General features: G+C 43.0%; 1 protein-coding gene across 1 annotated transcript in view; it reads right to left on the bottom strand.

The window, feature by feature from the left end:
- LOC129331999 (cytochrome P450 2J2-like) overlaps positions 1–10,233 on the bottom strand; it is a 44,303-nt gene extending 34,070 nt beyond the window's left edge. Inside the window, exon 1 of the mRNA XM_054982738.1 lies at positions 9,817–10,233. Coding sequence (XP_054838713.1) covers positions 9,817–10,233 — 417 coding nt within the window. The remainder of the gene's footprint in view (positions 1–9,816) is intronic.
- Between the last annotated feature and the right edge of the window lie 7,594 nt (positions 10,234–17,827).

Genomic DNA, 17,827 nt, shown 5'->3' with positions numbered 1-17,827 from the left:
TTTAGAATGTTGGGATGATGACCAGTCAAGGCCGCATATGCAAATGACCTCAGGGCAGAGTGTCTGAGTTGGCAGTTGGCAGTTGGCAGGAGGAGGAGGATGAGCAGCCTCCCAACCACACAGGGAAGCTGTATCCCTATGGGGAAACACAATTTACCCCTTTTTACCCCCTTAGGGGATGAATTTCCTAAAATCCCTTCGTAGTGAGCTCCTACATCATAAAAAGAATGTTCTCCCCAAATTTCACATTTCTAGGTCCAGGGGTTTGGGCTGGGCGTTGATGAGTCAGTCAGGTCACTATATATATAGATTTTAACTCCTGCTTTAATGTCTTGATGCTTTAATTTTGTAAATGTTTTAATGTTTTGATTTTTGTCCCCTTGGAGATCCCATTTGGGTGGAATGGTGATATAAATATTGATCAATTAATGTTAAAGGTACAAAAGACAAATATAGGAAAAGAAATATTGAAAAACCACATGGAAGCACGACAAAGTAAATCAGTGCATTCCCAGCCCACAAGAACAGGCCTTGCCATCAGTTTGGCTTTAAAATTGTTTAACACATTTTGGCATTGTCTGGTTGGTGTTTGCAGGATGGATCCATTAAGTGGTGGCAATCTCACTCTAATAGTCTACAAAATGCTGATAATGTCCTAGGAAGCCTCAGAATGTTTTAAAATTTCCACTACCACTCCCTTGTGTTCCTCATGTTCATAAGCATGGGAAGGGACTAGAAATAAGACTGCATAGCAACTTTGAAATGATAACAAAATAAAGATAAGAAAATTCAGCAGAAAATAGGGAGAGAGAGAGGTTTGAAAACCTTTAGAAGGTAAAATTGTCAGCCTACAAGAGTCCTATAGTCTCAAACCAGAAAAGGAAGTCCTAACAATATCCTGTAAGACCAAGGAACAACTGCAGTTTTTTCTTAGTGGTAGAGGTGGGCCAGTGCCCAATTGCTTCCACCTTAGCCACAAGTAGCTGTATTTTTCCCTGGCTGTCGTCACATAGTCCCTTATTTCGTCAGTTTTGTGCTAGAAATTGTATCCTCTGTTATTGCTATCATAATGGATTCCCTCATTGTCTGTCGAGTGCTTGCGCTTCCAGTCGGTCTCATTAAAAGGGAAAAGCGCAATTTGATGGTCAGTCAAAGTACTTCCTTAAAGGGGGCAAAAAACTCCTGCCCCCCTTGTTTGTAAAAAAAAAAATTCCCCGCATATTTGCGCTATATCAGGCAGCAGCTCGTCCTGGCAAGGCTAAGTGCGTGATGGTCAGTTTTGCAACTACACCAAGAGACTTTGGGATGCACACAAAACAGTGGCCCTTCCCCGATGACAGCCAAGGTCTGCTCAAGTGCCCCTCCGAGCCCTCGCAGGAGGAGAACCTTCTCCCTTAACTGGGGCGGCTGCCTAGCTGGAGGTGGAGGGGCTGCTCGCTGGGGTGCTTTGGCTGTGGGAACAGAGGCTCACAGAGCCGGGAAAAGGGTGCCTGCTGGGGCCTCGGGGCTTCGGCTGCCCTCCCAACTTCTTTGGCTCAGCTGCAGCCCGTTCCCTGCTGTCCCTTTCGCTTTCCCAGCCCCCCGCCAAGGAGGAAGTGGCTTCCAAAGCACCCCGCAAGAAGTGCCAGGGAGGGCAAGTGGGCGAGACAGCCACCCTCGGGTATGACTAGTTGCCAATAAAATGGTAGAGGAAATGTCAATCAGGATAAACTGCTTCCATTGTTCTTGCATGGCAGAATATCGTAATAGCGCTATAAGGCTTACCTTTAAAAAACATACTTTGAGGCTGAATTGTGGGTCGCGCTGGGGCTTATGGGAGTGTGGGGCAGGAGAATCAGCGTTAGGAGGGACAGATGATTGGGGAAGTGAGTGCTTTGGCATTGCAAAGCGTTCACAGTCGATCCAGGGCATTCACATGGAAGCAGATGAGGAAGACATAAAGAGTCACAAAGCATGATTTGGGGAGAATGGCGAAAGCGAAACAGAACCGGAATAAGGTGAGCATTCAGCAGTAGATAGCGCTAGATTGGCGCTAAATTCATGGCCATGTGATGACGGCCTCTGTCCCATTTTGTGTCCTGAGTATGCAGCCTCTGGGTGTCCTATCTGGCACTTCTGAACTTTCAGGGTGAAGGGGCTATAGGGTTTTCAGGGAAATGAAAAAGGAAATGGTGGGGAGGGGACCATGAGAAGCCCCTTGAAAGTCTTTCTGGGTCCCACATTGTTGGGTTTTGTTTGCAAGTGTCCTACGTTAAATCGTAAAAGAGTTAAATTGTTATTCTGTTTTGTAGTCAGCCAGCTAATTAGCATAGGAAGTCTTTAGTCTTAATGAGGGAATCTAGGAATGTCTATTGGATGAGCCAGTTTATGGGAGGGGCAATTAGCTAGCAACATATACTAAGGTTTTATTGCTCTTTGTTCACTGTGTCTGAGGAGAGAAGATGTAGAAGATGCAACTTCTTCTCAGTCATTCTGTTCTAACTATGTCTCAGTTCAGTCTCAGTCTCTACGTTTTTCTCTCTCTAAGCTCCTAGTCTAGCCATCAAGATGTTGTCAGTTAGCTATTATTATTTTCCTACCACATGTACCCTTTTTTATCCTGTTATGCAGTAAAGTATTTTTATAGAGCTAGAACCACAGAAGTCTATCTACTTATTTCCAATGCGCTGTTACCAAACTCTGCTACCTTACTTATCCCTTTTTAATCCCTCATACCCCAACAGAGGTTATGTGGACTCAGATGCATTAAGAGATCACTCTGTGTGTTCTTAGCTTGAAATAGCCAGATGTTTTAAAAAGGAAACTTTTTCTAAGCATTTCCCCTGGACTTGCAAACTCAAGGAATTCCAAAATGGTAGAGGGAGAATAATCTAGAGTAACGGTATGGAACAATTCCCAAAATACAAATCTGAAAATACATATCTCCCCCCCACCCCTCTGCAGCTGCACATTCCTATCCTGGGACCTGCAAATTTCTACAGGGAAGGAGATCTGCAGCCCCACATCTGGTTAGTAGACATTTTGTACCCCCCCCTTCCCACTGGGTGCATCAGTCTATCCTAGCCGGATATGTCTCTTCCATCCTCTGTCCACCTTAGTCTAAAGGCTGCACTTCCTTTTCACACAAACCTGCCTCCTCCCTTCAGCCCCGATGGGCTACTTGAACAGAGTCATGATGATGACACTTAAGAGACAGCTATAGCAGTAAAGCTATCATTCCTTTTTTATTAGTTCCGGTTCCTCCAAGCACGTCACTTTAGACTACATCTGTAGAGCAGAACGATTTGAAAAAGCCTTGAGCAATGCCACACTAAATACTACAACAGACAATAGTTTTACAATGACCTAACATTTATCACAATTAAAATCCTTTAAATTTAATTACATTCATGAAAAAATCAGCAACAACTAGTGAAACTACTGAATCCAAACCTTCCAAAAGATTTTTTTTACCTTATCTAGTTTTGCCAACCCTTCATTATTATACAAATTAGGAGTAATCCACACATTTCTAATGCATTTCAGTAAACAATGCGCCAAAGTTTCTCTCTGGCCAGTAGCATAGTCACAAAGTCTAACATCATATGAAATCATTTGCAAATACCAACATCTGTAATATCATCTCCCTTTTCAAAGAGGCTGACTTCCTGACTAGCTATAGAAACTGTTGGTCTTCTAGAAAGGAATACAGAGTAGTATTTATTCTTTGTTGTTAGCATTGGACACTCCAACTTTACATTATATATTAAAAATTGAGAAAGGATTTGCATGTTACTTCAATGAATAGCAATGGATATGGAATAATGCTCTTTCCAACTGATTCCTGCTAATATAAAGGAAAACATTCTTTAAAATATTATTCCAATGGTGTTTATCTCTAGCAATGATATATAAGAGTGGTCAGATAATAGCTGGAAATATAGTATGTCTAATGAAGACTTGATACACATTTTTTTCTTGCTCAAAAAATCCATCCTTTCTGGCAGTATGTGATTCAATTTATTAACCCAAGGCAAGGATGTCCTATATCCTAAAGTGATTTTGTTATGTTTATTTAACCTATCCTCCTCAGACATGGAATTGGTCTTAAGCTTGGTTACTGCAGCATAAATGGCCATAGCTGCTAAACTGAAAAAAGAAGAAACTCTAATAACAGTTGCTTTAATTGTGTATGCCAGATTGCATTGATGACAAAACTAACATCTTATTAGGTATATATTATATATATTAAATAACTGATGTCTGAGGAATGCTTTGGAATGCTTAAGTTTGTGATAAAATTTTATCTTTTGCATGCTATGAATTACTGTAATGGTGAAGTCTATATTTTTAATTAGAATAATTCATTGCACTATTTTCAGTACAATTTTGAGGGTTAACGCATTTTGGAATGTATGTACATTGCTTGAATTATTGTGTATCATTTTTCTGTTTACGTATGTATCCTGTTTGTCTCACTAATAATTGAGAGATCATCTTATGGGCCCTGACCCAGAAAGCCCAGACAAGCCCAGTTTTGTCCGATCTCAGAAGCTAAGCAAGATCCGCCTTGATTAGTAATTGGATGGGAGACTTCCATAAAAGACCAGGGTTGCAGAGGCAGGCAACAGCAAACCACCTCTGTAGTCTCTTGCCTTGAAAACCCACCAGGAGTCACAGTAGGTCAGATATGACTCAAGGGCACTCTCCACCACCATCATCTTATGGAGAAATAAATTAATATTATAAAGTAAAGATTACACGATTACAGAATAAACTTTTATCAGTGGTTCAGTTAGGGTTGCAGCCTCCATGTAGTGGCTGGAGATCTCCCGGAATTACAACTGGTCTCCAAGCCACAGAGATCAGTTCACCTGGAGAAAATGGTTACTTGGGGGGGGGGGGTGGACTCTATGAAATTGTGCAATGCCAAGGTCCTTTCCCTCCCCAAACCGCACTTTCTCCAAGTTTCTCAAGGTTTCACCCCCCCCAGATCTCCAGGTATTTCCCAACGTGGAGCTGGCAACCCTAGGTTCAGTGGTTCAAGTCATGCCCTTTCTGAAAAGAGAAATGCCTCAGAAAGTAATTGCTTAAAGAAGTGACAGTGTACTAATTGATTAGATAACCAAAAAACATGATAGATGTCTTTAATATATCATAAGAATACCCCCTACATCCAAAAGAGCACAGCATATTGGTGTCAAGTACAAAAAATGTTACACAATTCTACAAAGGTCATATTCAGTATACGAACTTGTTCACTGGTCTTGGTGAGGCACTAATCTATCTAGAAGAGTGGTATATAAGTGCAGTTGATGTTGTTTATCTTACTACATAAAAAGGTAAGCAAGTTTATGACAACTCATTGGTTCATCCTGGCGCAGGCGCAGTCAGGGTGAGCCTCTGCAGCCTCTGAAGGACCCACAGGTCAGCTCCACCTACCCGTCTTGATTGTGCTAGATTTGGTCCAAATCAGGGCCAAATGGGGAGGCTGTGGGGTGCAGGAGCACTCTAGGGCCCTCCCCCCCAGCAGCACTCCTGGGCTCTGCAGTGGCCCAAATCAGGCCCAGGATTGGCTGGCGGAGTGAAGAGCCCATCCGCCTGCCAAGCCCTCTACCAAGCCGATCAGTGTGAGGACACAGCAGGACGGATGGGCTTGCTTCCCAGCCCTTCCCCACTACAATTGGCTGGCACTGGGGAGGGACAATGCCAGGCTCATCCTCCCTGCCCTCCCTCCCCCCAGATTGGGGCACAGTAGAGGTGGCAATGCCTGTCCTGCCCTTTTAGACCTCATTGTATTTTTCCCCCCAAACAGGCTTTGTTGCTAATTAATCTATAAAGTTTCTGCAACCCAAATGCTGCTTGATGTGAGTCCTTTATAGGGAAGCAGCACACACACCTTACAGCAACTAATGAATACACCCAGGGACACCCAGTGCAATTGCTTTCCTGCACTGGTATAAATCAGCACATGGATTGCACTTGGATTCCTGGCTAGAGATGGGCACAAACAGCAATACGAACTTTAAAAAGCCAGGAACGGCCCAATCAGCTGTTCATGAACAACCTGTTCATGAGGCCCAATTCTAAACAAATAGTCGTTACAAGCCTCATCCATTGCTGTTAGTCAAGCCAGACAATCTAGCACCTGCAATCAATTCCCTTGGCAACCAGAGGCAGGAACTGCCTGAACTGCCTGAACTCCTGCTGTTGCCCTGGAAACCCCAATCTAAGCCCAATTTAGCTTGATAGGCAAGCTCCTAATTTGTTACAAGGAAGCAAAGAGCAGGGGGGAGGGGGGCTCCCAGCTCTTGTTTTGCAGACAGTGAAGGAGAGACAGTTGCTGTTGGCATTTTGAGAGAGAGACAGGGAGAGTGCATTGGAGCTTGAATTTTCTTTGTGCTTTAGGCCAAGCTATTATTTATTACTGGTATCTTTCCTGCTGCCTGCTCAGGTAAGGTTTCTGGGAGTGATGCAGTAGGGATCTACCCCTTCAGGTTCCAGGGCTGTTGCCAGGCTCTGAGGCCAAGCTATTATTTATTATTGGTACATTTCCTGCTACCTGCTCAGGTAGGGTTTCTGGGAGTGGTGTGGTAGGGATTTTAATGGCTGGAGGAGAGCCTGCTGGCCCCCACAAACAACGAACAATGAACACGATCGTGAACAGGTCATGTTCACCAATGTTCGTTTTTCATTGTTTGTGGATGGCAACGAGCACTGAACACCATATTCAGTTTTTGTTCTGTTCGTGCCCATTTCTATTCCTAGCCACCGTTCGCCCCTGTCATCTCCTTTTCTGGAAAGCATCCTAAGAAGCCCTTTATTCCCACAAAAATCTTTGCCCACCATTCCCTTCATATACTGAATATTCTATCATCCCACCAACCCCTCCAATTTACCTCAACTTAAATGTTTCATTTTCTTTTTACACAAGGCATATTTGGCCCTAGCGCTATAAAATGCAGAGCGCTGTTTATTCATTATCCTTTGCAGCAGATTAACTAGTATTTAGAAATACATACCTCAGCAAGAAGATCAGTATTAATTCTGAATCCAAAAAGCAGTAGGCCTGCAAATGTTTGAAGAATAGAAGGCCCAGGGGGATACTTCTTGCGCGTCTCGAGCAGTTTCAGAAAGTGTACAATCAGGAGGCACACCAGCACAGCTATCAATATTGCCCGTATCCACATAATTATCTTCCTTTCTCTGCCCTGGTCTCTTTCTAAGGCCCCTGGTGGGCTGAATGCTCTTTGGCTGATGGCCTGCTGCTTCTCTCAAGAGATGTTGCTGCTTCTGCCTTTTATACTCTCCCCTTTTTTTTTCTGGGGCTACACTCTCCACTTATTAAAGACATACACACACAACAAGTCTTTTGACAGCATACTCAAGCACTATAGGAATGTGATCCTCCAGGCACATATTATGTTAGCACACCTCATTGTCAACATTATTAATACTGATCTTTATTATTGACTTATGGAGCAATCCTAAGCTGAATTTCACTAGTCTATTGCTTTCTGTGGGCTCAGACTGGAGTAACTCTGCTTAGAATAGCAGGATTAATAGAAGAAACTGCATTGATAGATTTGTTTGAAGATCTAGCTGGGTTTACTAACTGGCAAAGTTCTCTTGTTGACTGTTCTTCTGCATCTCTCAGTAGCAACCAACAGCACTGATCATGGTATTTTTCTTTTTTTATATATAATTTTTTTTTAAAATAAATTTTTTTCATCATGGCATTTTTCTGAGTCACCTAGCTGAGATTGTCATTGAGATATTATGCCAGTTTTAGGCTTTCGTAGAAGACAGATTCCAGAAGCTGTTCCCAGGAGATTTCCATTCATCCCCTTGGCCACTGGCCTCTCTGGTCCCACAAAGTTCCCTCTTACCTCCTATGCTGTTCAATATCCGCACCCAGAAATTTGGAGCATGATGTCACCATTATGGAGACAGCACACTGCTCTTTCTCTTTCCTTTTCATCCAAATCCAGAGAAGCAGTGGGGAAGTTTTAACCAGGTCAGAGAACAGGCTGAAATGTAATTCAGTCAAGATGGTAATGCTGTGGGTGGGAAATAAGGCTGATATGAGAATGAAACTGATATGGGAATAAGTGTTCAGTCTGTTCTGACACTTCCCCTAAAGTTTCAGCTATGCAGTTTGGGGGTGCTTCAGGATCCTTTGCTGTCCATGGAAAGGCAGTTGGTTACCAGGTGTGGCTTTTAGCATCTTAGGCTGGTTTACCATCTACAGCCTCTTGCGAGGAAAACTGTATTGGCTATAGTCACATCCAGATTAGACTGTTGCAGTGTGTTCCACCTGGGGCTGCCCTTGAAGATTGTTTTGAGGTTTCAGGTGGTGTAAAATAGAATGCCATGAGCCCTCCTGATTGGAAGCTCTCCAATGAGAATACAAAGCTTGTACTATTCAGTCTGCATTGGCAGCTGGTTCATATCCATGCTGAACACAAGGTGCTGATTTAGCCTTGATAAATCAGCACCTTGGGACTACAGTACAACTTGGTTCTAAACTACCTTCTCACATCTCACCATGTACAAAAGTGAAGATCCAGGAAGGATGCCTTCTGTAAAAATTGATTTTGCCTGTTTGAAAGTTGTCAGGGACACATCAGAGGGTGGTTTTCATTAGTTCCACACTGTAGAACTCCTTCTTGAGGAGGCTTGGCAGGTTTCCCAGACAGGAAAACATTTTTATTATGGCAGGCCTTCATCACTGATTGGCTGCTTGGTGATAGTACAGAGAAGTTAGCCGTGTTAGTCTGTGGTAGCAAAATCAAAAAGAGTCCAGTAGCACCTTTAAGACTAACCAATTTTATTTTAGCATAAGCTTTCGAGAATCAAGTTCTCTTCGTCAGATGCCTGATACAGATGCCTGATAGTACTGTTTCCCTTCATTTTACTACATTCATGCAATTGTACTGTATTGTGTTTTTATGGTTTTGATGAATGTGTTTCTTGCCTTAAAGGCACGGGGTGCCTTAAAGAAAAAATTCAAAGTAATATATATGAGATTTAACTAATATGAAAGGCCATTATAATCCAGGTCTGACCTTGGGTAACACTGAACTCTCTGGAGCTTATTTGGGGTCTTGTGTGAGATGCCCAGAAGGTACAGGATTTATTCTATAGTTGTTTCCCTCAACATGTAAGCTGCAACAAACACAGCAATCAGAATTTTCTGTTCATCTTTGTTTTTCTGTGCAGCCCCATATGGGACTGCGCGTGCACAGGCCAACCGACGGAGAATTCTACAGCGCTTTCTAGAGCTCCAAAGGGGCTGTTGCTCACGAGCCTCACAGCAACTGTTCCTGCCTAAGTGGTCATGTGATCCAATGGCAAGCAGTGGCCCCTTCCCTCAGTTCTCTTCTTGCCGCCACTTGAGGAGGAACTTCGCTCTTGAGCTCCGGTGTTAGTTTGTTGCTTTTCTTGTGATTTCTTTGGTATTTGGCTTTCAGACTGTTCCTGATTACGTTTTCTGCTTGCTGATTTGGACTTGATGTTTTCTCCGTGTATATTGACTCAGCCTGTTTGACTACGCGTTTGGCTTTAACCCAGTGGCCCTTATCCGCCCCGATATGTCATCGAAGGTGCTCTTTAAACATTGTGCTCAGTGTAACATGAAGATGATCCATACTGATGCTCATGATCTCTGCTTGTTTTGTTTGGGTGAGGGGCACAATGTAATGGCATGTAAAATCTGCCAGAACTTTACTCCCAAAGCCAGGCATGATAGAAGCCAATGTCTGAGAGCTTCGCTGTGGAACAAAGTGCTGGGTGAGGGAGAGGTGCTTAGGTCTCCTTCATCTAAGGAGCACGCACTGCAATTGGTGTCGAAGGCAGGGTCAGCTTCAGCGGCTGCTGGGCGACACTCAAGAGCTGGGTCCGTGGTTTCCTCGAAATTGGTTCTGGCATTGGATCCAGCGGACAGGGTGCTGAGTTCTGTGAGATCAACCCCAACATCAGATCCAACAGGCAAGCCACCAATTCCACGAGGTCAGTTCCAGCATTGGATCCAGCCGATAAAGGATCAAAATGAAGTTCAAAATCCAGGTCTGCGTCAGAACCGCTGGCCAAAAAGCCAAAGAAGTCAAAGCACTCATTTTGGGAAGTTGCAGCTTCGATGCACCGTCCTCGGGCACCGGCACTGGCACCTTCCAATGAGGTGATATTGTTTACACCACAAACTCCATCGCCACATCTGAATTCTCCAGACCATTCAATGTCTGAGGGAGACATCCTGGATCCGAGAGAAAAGTCAGAACTGAGCCGGAGGGCTGAGGCTGCAGGAACCGAGGTCAAGCATTCACCCAGTCATGAACATGGGATGCCAACTAAGACATCTCCTCATAGGATACATCATCGATCTAGCTCATTGGTTCAGGAGAAGGGGCCACATCGGAACCAAGACGATCACTGGTGATTCAGCGTCAACATGCCTGTTGCGTCCCAGCCCCATATCATTGTCCGTGGCAAGATGACTACATGGATCCGAGGCCTTCGAGTTCAAGGGGGTGTAGATGGTTACCTCCCTCATTTCCTGAAACATCTTCAGCATCTGAAGAGGGAGCCTGGATACTGATATACCTTACACTGCTACTCCAAGCAGCAGTAGGCAACGGGGCTTGCCGACAGAGCGCCTCCCGCCATAGCAGGAGGCCTGGAAACGATAAGTCTAAACTAACAATCATATCATGATATGTTAAAGGTCTTGTGAGCACAACATTTACTATATGACTAGAAAAAAATGACTTGCTTGCATCGCCGTGCTCCAAGAGTAGGCATCCCATTCTCTGGTGGGGGTGGGGGATCCACGCTCCCACTTTTTGCCCTTTGCCACAGCTTCCTTGGCTGGCATCAGAAAAGACTAGGACTAAGACTTTTCAGCTTCCCACAATGTTTATGTTTTACCCTGTGAATATGGAACTAGGAACTGGGAATAAGGAACTGGGAACTGGTTTGCAAATAAGGAACTAGGAACTGTGAATAAGGAACTGGGAACCAACTTCAGTGCTGTGCTTTGATTGCTTGTGGCACAGTCTTCGGGTGTGGTTTTCCCTAGCCGGTGTTGGTCCATTGCCATTCTACCTTTTTGCCTTGCTTTCTTCTTGCTGTTGTCTCAGGGCCAATCTAGGCATGCAGGTTTTTAAAGAGCTGGGTGTGGGTTCCCCAGATCCATCTCAAGTTTCTGCAGCCATAAAGCAGCTAAAATGTAAATGGCTGTTAAACATGAAGGAGAGCCCAAATGAGCTCAGAATGCCTCTGTGGGCAGATGAGGGTTTCCTTCCTCCCCTCCCAAGCCTTTTCCCCATGTCAAAATAGTACAGGGGATTTCCCCCTGTACTATTGCTCCACATGAACAGAATACTCCATGTGGAACAGAAAAAACAGTGAAAAAACCTCCCTGCTCTGCTATTTTTCAGGGGGAAACACGTTGAAAGGGGAGGGAGGAGCATCTCCTCCCCCTGCAGAGGCATTCTGAGAGCCAAACTACAAGTGACGCCTGACACAGGTTGGACACTTGTCAGCTTCCCTCAAGTTTTTTTTTTATTTAACAAATTTTTATTGGATGGTTAACATATACATAATAGTGCTATATTTACTTATTCCCCATATACATATTATATGCTTCCCACCCCTCCCCTCCCCCTTTCCTGTATTGACTTCCGACAGCACTACAACCCCCCGTTTCTTATCACTAATTCTATCTCCTAATTGTCATTCTGATGTTACTGGTAAAGAAAAGTTATATCTTATTTTATTTAATAGCTTTCAAAAGACCATAATTGTCCTTTAACATCCCATCTTTTCTCTAGATATTTTCTCAATTTTCCCCAATCCTCGAAAAATTCTTTTGGATCTTGATCCCTCAATTTTCTTGTTAATTTGTCCATTTCCGCCATGTACAACAATTTTTGTATCCACTCGTCAATTTCTGGTGTTTCTTCCTTCTTCCAGTATTGTGCATACAGAGTTCTTGCAGTTGTTATCATATAGTACAATAATACTCTGTGTTTTCTATTAATATCCTCTAAGTGCAGAGATAACAATAGCATTTCTGGATTCTTAACAACATTGTTCTGGAGTATTAAAGACATTTCAGCACACATTTTAAACCAGAAGTCTCTAGCCTTATCGCAAGTCCACCACATATGAAAAAGAGAACCTTCGTGCTCCTTACATTTCCAACACTTGTTGGATAGCTGTTTGTTAGCAATGGCTAGCTTTTTCGGTGTTAAATACCATCTATATATCATTTTGTAGCCATTCTCTTTAATACTGGTACATGTTGAAATTTTTAAAGTATTTTTCCACAATTGCTCCCATGCTCCCATCGTAATCTCATTTTTACAGTTTATCGCCCACTTTACCATTTGAACTTTAACTGTCTCGTCCTCCGTATACCATTTTAACAATAGCTTATACATTTTAGAATTTTTTTTTATTATTGTCCCCCAGCAAAAGTTCATCTAACTCTGAATTTTTATTCTTAAAGGCTGTCTTTCTTTGATCTGATTCAAATAATTCCTTAATCTGTCAGTATGGTAACCAGCCGTACTTAAATGGTAATTCCTCGTTCAGTCTGAGTTTATGTTCATTATTTTCAATTTTTATTAATTCTTTGTAAGTCAACCATTCATCTCCCTTATATTCCAATTTGGATTAATCACTTCCGCTGGAACAATCCACATTGGTTTCTCTTGATCTATATACTTTTTATATTTTAGCCAGGTTAAAAATAAATTTCTTCTCAAATAATGGTGCTGGAGCATTGCGTCCATTTTGTGTTTATCATACCATAGATATGCAGGCCATCCAAAAAGCTTATTATAACCTTTGAGCGTTAATAGTTTGTGATTAGATAAGGACACCCATTCTTTTAGCCATACTAGACATATTGCTTCATGATACAAACAGAGATCAGGTAGTTGCATACCTCCTCTTTCTTTGGCATCACAGAGCACTTTCCTGAAGTTTTGATGGGAAATGTAGGCATCGGGCTCTCACCAGGTGCCCCCCTTCCCCTCTGCTGGGTGCGTGTGTGTGGGTTTCTCTAAACTTCAGTTAAATGGAGTGCCAAGCTGTAAGATCAGGATGCCTACATTTCCCATCAAAACTTGAGGGAAGCTGACAAGTGTCCAACCTGTGTTAGGTGTCACTTGTAGCTTGGCTCTGAGTCAGTTTGGGCTCTCTTCATTTTTAACAGCTATTCCCCAAAGCTGCTGTGTAGCTGCAGGGAACTCGAGGTGGGTCTGGGAAAACCAACTCTTTAAAAATCTGCATGTTTTTGCTGGGCCCTCAGCTGCTCCGCCTCACTACTGAAGCCAGTCGTCTGCCAGCTCTTGCAGCTCTTGTTATTCTCTGTGTTTTTCCATCAGCACCTCAATATTCTTTGTCCCTTGATAGCAAAAGCCCAACAGAGTGACACTGTCAAATGACACTACAATTTATTACTGAATTAGTAGTAGTCATTTTTTTCTCCACAATTTGATTCCTTCGGATGGGAAATCTTTAATGTGATATTTTCTGTTGAAGGCTGCCTTATTCAAGGACCTATACTTATCAGCATTCTTTTCTTAGGAATCAATGGATGAGACACTGTCCTGATCTGCTATCAGAAACAGCTTCCACTTGTACCAAGACTATAATCATTTAACATCCTGCAGGAAACATGAGACGCAGCCCCGTGGAAACACCCGTTTTACACGAGGCCAGAGGACATGTGCCAACTCCAATAAAATGAAGAGGAACTGTAAGAAACCACAGTAGCATTCATCATTTGATGGAATTAATCTTCTTGGTCCATGCTTGGAATGTATTTTTTCACAGGTAGCAGTGAGAACATGCACAAAGTATTTATGGTCCAGTTTATAGCACTTCATGAACATTCCTTTTTTTATGAGTCAGGCAATATTTGGGGAGGGTGGCATCCTGGAATGCCGCTTCCACCCATCAGGACTGAGCCAACTGAGAAAGAAATGAGTATTCATTCCTGTTGGGTGGATGGGGTTGAGTGACACAGCCGCAAGAAAGCTGTATGAAAACGTTTGTGTACCAGCACTGGCAATACAGTTTAGAATATGCGACAAACGTGAACTTTCCCCAGTTTTTTGAGGATGGTACTGCTCAGAATCTGCAGTTCAAGCAGAGGTTGGGGGAGTCTGCTGTATTGAATACACTGATACTGCAACGTCCCTTTCCTGCTCTGCTTCCACCTAATACATCTCTAGACAATGAATGGATGTTTGTAATTAGTTCTCCTGTATCTGCTGTCTTTTCAATCTGAGTTGGCAGCCTGACTAAACATTACATTATCTTGGCATCTCCCCTACATCGGCTATGAGGACATTCAGTTGGAATTTCCGTGCTTGGAACTCAGTGCCTGGGCAAAGGATCCTGAAGAGTTGGGCACGAATCAGGAAAATGGCAGTTCGTGGTGGTTTGTCACATTTCACGAACCATGAACTACTAAGTTTCATAAACTTGCCCGGTTCGTGAACCAGTTCATTTGGTTTGTGTGGTTCATCACTTCTGGAGGCTGTAGAATGGTCCCTTTGAGAATCAGAGATGCCAAACTCACAGGTAGTCTTCAGCAGGTTCTCCTTCATCAGCTTTGGGGGAGGTCTATAACTCAGACATCCAAAATCCAATCTTCACCAAACTTGGATGGTGGTTGGAGGAGAAATAAGGAACTAGGAACTGTGAATGAAGAGGAGAACCTGCTGAACCTCTGATGAATAGAACTGTGGTTCTCAAAAGGTTATGCTACAATAACATTGGTTAGACTTAAAGGTGCTACTGGACTGTTTACTATTTTACTCCTAAGTTGATTTTCCAAGTTCATCGTTTTCTAAGAATGTATGAATCTTGATATTGCAAATCTCTCACTTTGTCTTGCAAGGCTAGGCTAAGCTCCATTGCCAGGTCTGCTGTTTGACAGATGGTTTCTTTTAAGACTTCTAGCTGTGCAGAAATAGGCTGAATTAAATTGCTTATTTGCTCCAGCATGTCTGTTTCAAGGTTAGATAATGAAAACAAAAAGTCTTGCTTGCTTACATTTATTCTGTTCTTCAATGCAGTTGCCACCTTGGACACCATTTTGATTGACGGTTTTTCTCTGAGGCTTGTTTCCTGCCGAAACTCATCGAGGGGAAATAGGTTTTACCAACCTGTGAGGAAGGTGAGCTTTTTTGGTCCTTTCCTCCACCTGTCTTCCCCATTACCTATGGTGCTTTTAAGTAGTTCAGATGGATATTTGAGGCTAAAGAAGGGGGAAGTTTTCAGGAGCTAGTCATTCATGCATCCCACCAGGAAGCCTGTGATATCACGTCCAGGTTTCATCCTTTCAATATGCCTCTAAATTGACCAGTTGGGATCACGGAAAACAAAAGTCTCGCTTTTTTGAAAAAACAGGCAGCTTTATGTAAAAGCTGATGCAACCAATTATGTGGTAATCTCGGTGCCCAGTAATATGGATTGTCATCGCTGGGTAAATTCTGATTTAAAAACTTACTGGGCAGAATCCTACAATCCATGTGCAGAAGACACACAGTATTCTGACAGCCCCATTGCTGTAGCTCTCTTGAACCACTAAAAAGATGAATCCCAGGGTCTCAGGAGGAGCCAAAAAGAGGGACATAAGACAGTAAGATGAGCCCTGCTTGGTCAGACCAGTGGTCCATCTAGGCCACCGTAGTTTCACACAGAAACCAACCAGTTGCCCTGGAGGGCCAATCAACGGGGCATAGAGGCCAAGGCCCTGGTAGTGGTATTCAGCAGCGGGTAGGTTGGAGAGAGGAGGGATAAGAGGGTGCAACTCTCCCCTCCATTCAGCAAAGCTGCACATTTGGAACAGAAAGGAGGGTGGATTTCAGCTGCCTGAATGTCCTTATTTTCACCCTCTCCAACCTCTGTGGCTATTCCTCTACACAGCCCCCCCTCCCCAAGACTGATCCTCCTGGAGTCCAAAAGAGATGCAGCAATGGAGAGAAATGCAAGAGATGGACACCTTCTGCACTCATAGTGGTGGGATACTGCCTGATGGATGGAGAAATCTCCAACCAGCAGGCTGTAGGCTGGAGTAGGCATGCCACACAGCCTCCATTAATTGCTCTTTACATTTCTACATTCCTGATCTCCTGGTCAGTTGGCATGCCACACGGGAAGACTCAGGGAGTAGTTTAAATGTGTAACATTAAGTCTCTCACCATTCACAGAGCACAATACTCCCATACACTCTAAGTAACATTCTCCTATGCTCAGAGGCTCATGATGTACCTTTCTTTCCATCATGCTTCCTAGATAAGACAAAAGTCTGAACACAGCAATATTTTGCTTAGTTGGCTGAGAATGGAATGTGTAACTTGTAACTGTTGTAATAGCCATATTTGGGCATCCGGGAGTTCCTGAATACAAGTGAATAAAGCTCTCGCCTCCATGTTGGAGGGACAGACTTTGCATCCAGACCCTGTCTCGTGTCGTTACTACAGTTTGTCTTTTCCTTTTATTTTAAAAAAAAAATCTTTAACTTTGCTTTATTATTTTTCTGGAACAAAGACCAGTACACTGTTTTTACAGGAACTTACCTTTTCCTTTGGAGACAGTCTTATAGAATGGGGTCACTAGTCACCCAGATAACATTTCTGAGTGCTTTACTAGCCCTTCTTTCATTGCTTTGAATCCAAACTGTATTACCAGAGGCTGAGGCCCTCCCCTTATAGTGTGAATGCGTCCATATTGTTTTGCTGTCTGCAGTTTGGATAAAAAAACAGATAAATTTCACATTCTTTATTTCCAAATCGACATAAGCATTTCTGCCCACCTACATGACTTAGGTCACTTCCAATACAAGGCTGAAGAAATGGAGTCAAAGCAGACTGAAGCCTGATAGAAGGACACCAAGTATGCTGCTGAATATGTTTGTTTCCTGTTTTCAAAGTAAATGCATGATTGTCTGAATAAAAGGAAGCCAATGTTTGTTATTTTTATTAATTCATTTAAACATTTTAGCCAGCTTGTCCTTGTGTTTCAAGGTAGTTTATAATAGTAGGTTAAAAACATTTACAGTTCAAACCCAAATACATTGGCTCCCAAGTACAGATAGAGAAGCAGTTAGAGAACCAGGGTTGGCTGAAAGTGAAACTTTTTGGATCGTAAACTTGCTCTTTCTGGGAATCTATTGTGGGTCAGCAGATCTACTGTCTTATCAAAATTCCTTTTTGTACTAATCTCTGCTTTGCTCATAGAACGGAAATTAAGCAACTATTTTAAAACACTATCAGTGCAATCCTAAGCAGAGTTATTCCATTGAAATCAATGGGTTTAGACTAGAGTAGCTCTGCGTAAGCTTGCACTGTACAAGTCTCCAGTGCCTTTAGTCCAAATGAAATCATCCTCAGAAGACACTGGAATTTCTCGCTGCTTGGGAGAAGTGGGAAACACATAACAAGACAGAATATTGTAATAAATGCTTTTGATCGCTTGCATCAAAAGGACATCCCAGCTTTCTCCCAGGAACCTCCCCAAATAAAACACAAGACAACCAGAAATAATTAAATGACTAATGAATTTCACAATCTAATTCTATTTTATGTGAGCAGGCTGCTTTTGGGAGCTGCCCTTGGCTATTTTCATATTGGCAAAACCACTCTGGTTCCAAACACAGCCAGGAAAAAATTGCTCGTGTTCGTTATTCTCCTGGCACAGGTCTTACACAGGTGAGGTGCCAGGCTTCATCATTCCCCCCTCCTGCTCCCTGTACCCTGCTAAAACTAAGCTTTTTGTTGATGCTGCTCAGCAACCAGGGTAGGGCTGCCAGGACGGAGATCTTCAG

This window comes from Eublepharis macularius, chromosome 6 (genome assembly GCF_028583425.1).
Source record: "Eublepharis macularius isolate TG4126 chromosome 6, MPM_Emac_v1.0, whole genome shotgun sequence".
In the NCBI taxonomy this organism is placed as follows: domain Eukaryota; kingdom Metazoa; phylum Chordata; class Lepidosauria; order Squamata; family Eublepharidae; genus Eublepharis; species Eublepharis macularius.
This window is presented reverse-complemented; position numbering and strand designations above follow the sequence as displayed.